Source organism: Trypanosoma rangeli (assembly GCF_003719475.1).
Source record: "Trypanosoma rangeli strain AM80 chromosome Unknown Tra_15.4_contig_00219, whole genome shotgun sequence".
Taxonomy (NCBI): domain Eukaryota; phylum Euglenozoa; class Kinetoplastea; order Trypanosomatida; family Trypanosomatidae; genus Trypanosoma; species Trypanosoma rangeli.
Window position 1 is genome coordinate 1,614 of NW_021705956.1, and position 5,335 is coordinate 6,948.

At 44.1% G+C, this 5,335-nt stretch overlaps 2 protein-coding genes across 2 annotated transcripts, besides 4 other annotated features; both read left to right on the forward strand.

Moving 5' to 3' along the window:
• Positions 1 to 3: 3 nt before the first annotated feature.
• Positions 4 to 50: a microsatellite.
• Positions 51 to 157: 107 nt separating this feature from the next.
• Positions 158 to 178: a microsatellite.
• A 58-nt stretch (positions 179 to 236) lies between these two features.
• On the forward strand, positions 237 to 3,188 carry TraAM80_06188 (putative DNA repair protein; the record flags this gene model as incomplete). The annotated part of the gene is made up of 1 exon (XM_029383041.1): positions 237 to 3,188. One exon carries the CDS (start codon positions 237 to 239, stop codon positions 3,186 to 3,188), a length of 2,952 nt encoding a protein of 983 aa, XP_029237217.1.
• Positions 3,189 to 3,644: 456 nt separating this feature from the next.
• TraAM80_06189 (putative phosphatase 2C) lies at positions 3,645 to 4,868 on the forward strand (the record flags this gene model as incomplete). The annotated part of the gene is made up of 1 exon (XM_029383042.1): positions 3,645 to 4,868. The coding sequence occupies one exon, from the start codon at positions 3,645 to 3,647 to the stop codon at positions 4,866 to 4,868; it is 1,224 nt and encodes a 407-aa protein (XP_029237218.1).
• Positions 4,869 to 5,047: 179 nt separating this feature from the next.
• Positions 5,048 to 5,087: a sequence feature (A-rich).
• Positions 5,088 to 5,256: 169 nt separating this feature from the next.
• Positions 5,257 to 5,298: a microsatellite.
• The last annotated feature ends 37 nt before the right edge of the window (positions 5,299 to 5,335 follow it).

Sequence of the window (5,335 nt, forward strand, 5' to 3'; positions counted from 1 at the left end):
TCCTTCTTAGTTGGTTTGTTTTACGTTTTTTTTTTTTTTTTTTTGTTTTTAATTGTAAGCTTGATGTGGTTTCCATTTCTAGTCTAATACTTTGTCTGTAATATGGGTTTGTAGTATTTTTTTTTTACGTTTTCTTGTGTAGTATGTTTTTTTCTTTTATATATATATATATATATATTTCTAGGGAATTTGAATATACTTTAGTATTTATTTATTGTTGTTGTTTGTTTTGCTTCATGAGTAATAACGTCAGTAATGTAACCTTGACGATTACCGATAGACTTCAATGGAAGCGTGCAACCGGCAAGGATAGGGGTTTTCGGTTCATTGTCCAACGGGCTCCCACAATGAGGGCGCGATGTCGAAAGTGCTCGGAATATATAGTAAAAGGAGAACTCAAATGGGGGATACCCATTCGTCACGCTCAAGGAGAATATGGATGGATATCGGCGTGGCAGCATCTAGGGTGTACGCGGATTGCTTTAGATGATGCAGTTGGGGATTTGATTTATGGGTTTGAAAGCCTTTCTACAGAAGAGAAGAATGAAGTACTGAGGGAAGTTACTTCTTCTCTTATACCACCCCATTTGCTTCCCTTGGATCCTGATGATTTGGTAAAGCGGGGGGCTCTTTCTGAAATGGAGCCGTCTTCTGAACTATTGCGTCCTCTTCTTCGTTACCAAAAGGAGGGATTGGGCTGGATGATAGCTCAAGAGCAATCAGACATTAAAGGAGGTATTCTGGCTGATGAAATGGGAATGGGAAAAACGATACAAATGATCAGTCTCCTACTTGCAAATCGTGTGGTGGGCCCGACCATAATCATCTGTCCTGTTAGCTCTATGCTTCAGTGGAAAGCTGAAATAAACGAACATGTTGTTCCAGGGGCATTGTCTATTTCAGTGGTGGATCGTGCCATTCATCTTAAAAAAGAAGACATGGAAAATGCGGATGTAGTATTAACTACCTATCCTATGGTGGAGCAGTCATGGAGAGCAGTGATTAATAAGACTAAAGTACATTGTCCCTATTGTGAACAGCTTTTTCTTCCGCGCCAACTTGTTGTCCACAATCGGTACTTTTGTGGTCCCAAGGCTAAGAAAACAGCTAGGCAGCGAAAGCGAGAAAAAGGACATGATGATGTACACGTATTACCCAATCGTGGGGTTCAGTCTAAAGAAACAATTAAAAAAGGTCTTAGAACTTTGCGTGTTGATGTCGACGATAACAATGACGAAGACAGTTTTGTGGGCGAAACTGAAATCATAAAAGAAAGAGGCGTTGTTGGACCAATGGGCATGTATCGCGAACTTATGTTCGAGGCTGGACGTAGGATTAGAAGTGGATGGGAACCTGCCAGAAATATGAGTGAAAGTAGCGATAGTATGAGTAGCTGGGTGACAAGCAGTACAGAATCAGAGGATGATAATGAAGAAGAAGATACTAATAGAGATGAAGAAACATTTTCTGCCTTTCAATGTCCTAATTGTAAATTTCAGCTGTTACGTTATCCTTTTTGTCCCAAAACAGGTCAACATCACTTCTTGTCCGAACAAATGAGAAATATTATTGAAACAGATAATGGTGGTGATGATATTGATATTTCTGCATCTATATTTCATTCAATAAAATGGACTCGCATTGTGTTGGACGAAGCACATCGCATCAAAGGACGTAATACAAGTACTTCACGAGCGACGTTTGCTTTACAGGGTGAATATCGATGGTGTCTCACAGGAACACCTTTACAAAATCGTGTGGGCGATGTCTATAGTCTTATTCGCTTTCTTCGCATGACCCCGTTTGCAAGGTATTATTGTGGAACTGAAGGGTGCTCCTGTTCATCATTTTCCCATCCATTTTCAGGAAACAACTTGCGTCAGTGTATCTTCTGTGGTCATGGACCAGTGCAGCACTATGCATATTTTAATCGTCACATAATGAATCCTATACTACGATACGGTTATGTGGGAGATGGTCGCCAGGGTATGATGAAGTTAGCCAATGAAGTGCTTCAGAAATGTATGCTGCGTCGCACAAAAATTGAAAGGGCAAGTGATCTACATCTTCCTCCGCTTAGTATTAAAATTGTTAAAGTAAAACTTACCAAAGAGGAACGAAATTTTTATGACTCATTGTATAAAAAAAGTACAGCTACATTTGATACTTTTGTAGATAAAGGTACAGTTTTGCATAACTACGCCCATATCTTTCAACTTTTAAGTCGCTTGCGCCGGTCTCTTGATCATCCTTTACTTGTTGTGGAGTCTATGAACGTGGGCAAGGATGTCCATCCAAAGGGGGTTTGTGGTATCTGTACGGAAGGTGGTGGCGAAAACTCCATCCATCTAAACCCTTGTAAACATATATTCCATCGTATTTGTCTTACCCAGTTTATTGAAGGTTCACCTGGAAATGAATATCATTGCCCAACGTGCTTTGTGATAATTAACATTGACTTGCGTCAGCTGCGCGCTGACTGGGACGAAGAAGAACCAGCGCCAATGATGCCTCCTGAACTTGACGATGAACTTTCTGAAGCTGATCATGAGGAAAATCCAGTTCATGATGGCATCACCACTAAGAAAACCTCATCCTCCGAAAAAGCCATTCCAGTAACAAAGAAGCAAAAAAAAGGTGTTTTGTCACGCATTGACCTTTCCAAACCCATCCAAGGAAGCAAACTTGATGCTATTACGGAATACATTCAGTCTGTGCCGAAGGATGAGAAGATAATTATCTTCTCACAGTTTGGAGATATGCTGGAGCTTCTTCAGATATGGTTACAAAGGGCCTCTGTGAAGGCTGTGAAACTTACTGGTGCGCTCATGCTTTCCCAGCGTCAAGCCGTGTTACAAGCATTTTTGCACGACACAGGCGTGCGCGCGATTCTTATATCTCTAAAGGCAGGTGGAGAAGGTTTAAATTTGCAAGTGGCCAACCACGTTATTCTTGTAGATCCTTGGTGGAATCCGGCGGTTGAGATGCAGGCGGCACAACGCGCGCATCGTATTGGGCAAACAAGGCCTGTTCACGTGATTCGATTTGTTGTGGAGCAGTCTGTTGAAGAGCGCATGATGGATCTACAGGACAAGAAAATGCTTGTGATCGAAGGTACCATCGATGGCAAATTAAGTTCGCTTCAAAGTCTTAGTGAAGACGACCTTCAGTTTCTTTTCACCCGCTAATAAAGTTTTTGACAATAAAACTCTTGCTTGTTTTGTTTCGCTCTTGCTGTTGTTGCAGCGGCTGTTGCTTCACGTTGTGATGCGGAAGGGTTGTGCGAGGCATCATGGCTTTGCTTTGACAGTCTTTTCTTTTTGCTGTGGAACTATCTCCGACGTTGTTGTGTGGGATTTCCATTTTTGGGTTGTGGTTTGATTTGTTGTTGTCGTTTTTGCTAGGCAAGCCTGGCGGTGTTGTAGCAAATTTATTTTGTTTTCCTTACATTTTTATTTTGTATTTTCTGCTTGTGTGCATGGCTGGGTGAGAAACTTTGTGTGACTCGTTGCCGTGTAGGAGAAAACAATTCAAGGTCTTCGAAACGAATTGCCAAAGGACAGACAACACCCAAGGAAAGGACAATCGAGCAGAAAGGCAACGAAACCAAGCGTACATCACCCAAAACAAGGAAGGCTGAAGAGATGGGAATACCTCTACCAAAGCCTGTTATGACACAGCTGCGGGAGCGGCACGGCAACGAAATATTCCGCTGTGGCTCTAGCTGCGTCAACGGATTCCGCGAGAGTATGGAAGACGCACACATCATCTACCTTCAGCCTGGATGGGGTTTTTTTGGTGTGTTCGACGGCCACGTCAACGATCAGTGCTCGCAGTACCTGGAAGGTGCGTGGAAAGAAGCTATTGAAAAAGAAATAATGCCAATGACGGATGATCGCATGAAGGAAATTGCTCTTGAAATTGACAAGCAATGGATGGATTTAGGCCGAGAAGGCGGCAGTACCGGTACTTTTTTCTCCGCCATGAAAAAAGATGCCACTGTTCACTTGCAAATTGGTAATGTTGGTGATTCGCGCGTTCTGGTTTGCGTCAATGGCCAAGCTAGAGCAATGACTGAAGATCACAAGCCCAATAACGATGATGAAAGACGTCGAATTGAGGACTGTGGCGGCCGTGTGGAGGGCAATCGTGTTGATGGAAGCCTAGCTGTGAGCCGGGCCTTTGGAGACCGTGATTATAAAACCAATACCAATGGTAGCCAACTAAATCAAAAAGTGATTGCGCTTCCTGATGTAACCCATGTGGACGTGACCTGGGGCAGCAAAGATTTCGCCGTGTTGTGCTGCGATGGCGTTTTTGAGGGACAATTCAGCAATGAAGAGGTTGTGGGTTTCATTAAGGAGCAGCTTGAGACAACAGCTGATCTTGCCGTCATTGCAGGTAGAGTCTGTGAGGAGGCTGTGAATCGTGGTAGTCGCGATAACGTCTCCTGTGTTATTGTACAGTTCCAGAGTGGTATGGACTACAAGGAAATGAACCACATTGATGTGCTCCCAGGCCCGTTTAGCCTACCCAAGAACGCTGTTTTCCGCAAAGTATACGGCCTTATGGCACAGAAGGCGGGGTGCACGATTCATGAGGTTCTAGAAAAGCGTTACGATCAACTTGTTTCCATGGACAAGGAACTCCTGCAGGAAGAGTGGCAGTGGTTTAAGGGAGGGCCGCCAGCCAACTTGAAGGGTAAGGATCGCACCAAGTGGTTTGCCGACCTGCTGGAGCAGTATGCGGCAGAGAATTCCTCAGACGGCCGATCCGAGCAACTGGAGCGCATTCAGCTGCTACAACAGCAGATAGGCGTTCCACTGCCTGTCCTTCTTTCTCTCATGGCTGGACAGACGCAAGAATAATTTCCCGTGCGTGAGTGGGTGCGATTCCACCTCTTGAAGGACTGCCGGGCGAGGGGTGGTTTCCTTCCCTCTCCCCCAAAGGCAGCGCCGGCACAGCAGCCACAGCTCGATCAACCCATCCATATCCTTTTTTATTCTTTTCATAGCTATCCATGTTGTGATAGGGGCAGGGATGCACCGAAACTGAAAATAAATTTAAAAAGAAAAAGCAAACAAAAAATAATGAGAAGTGGTGGAGAGACATAGAGGAAACAGAGGACACGCAGGTCCGTTTTACTGTGCCACTCTCTTGTTTGACTTCCACCTTCCTCACCCCCACCCCACCCCAAAACGAAACAAAACAAAAAACATGCAGAAATGAGAAGCATAAAAAGAAAGTGGGAAAATCCCCTCCCTCCCTCCCACCCACCCACCTCCACCCACTCCCTCCTCGCAAAAAAAAAAACGGAACAAAGTAATAAATACAC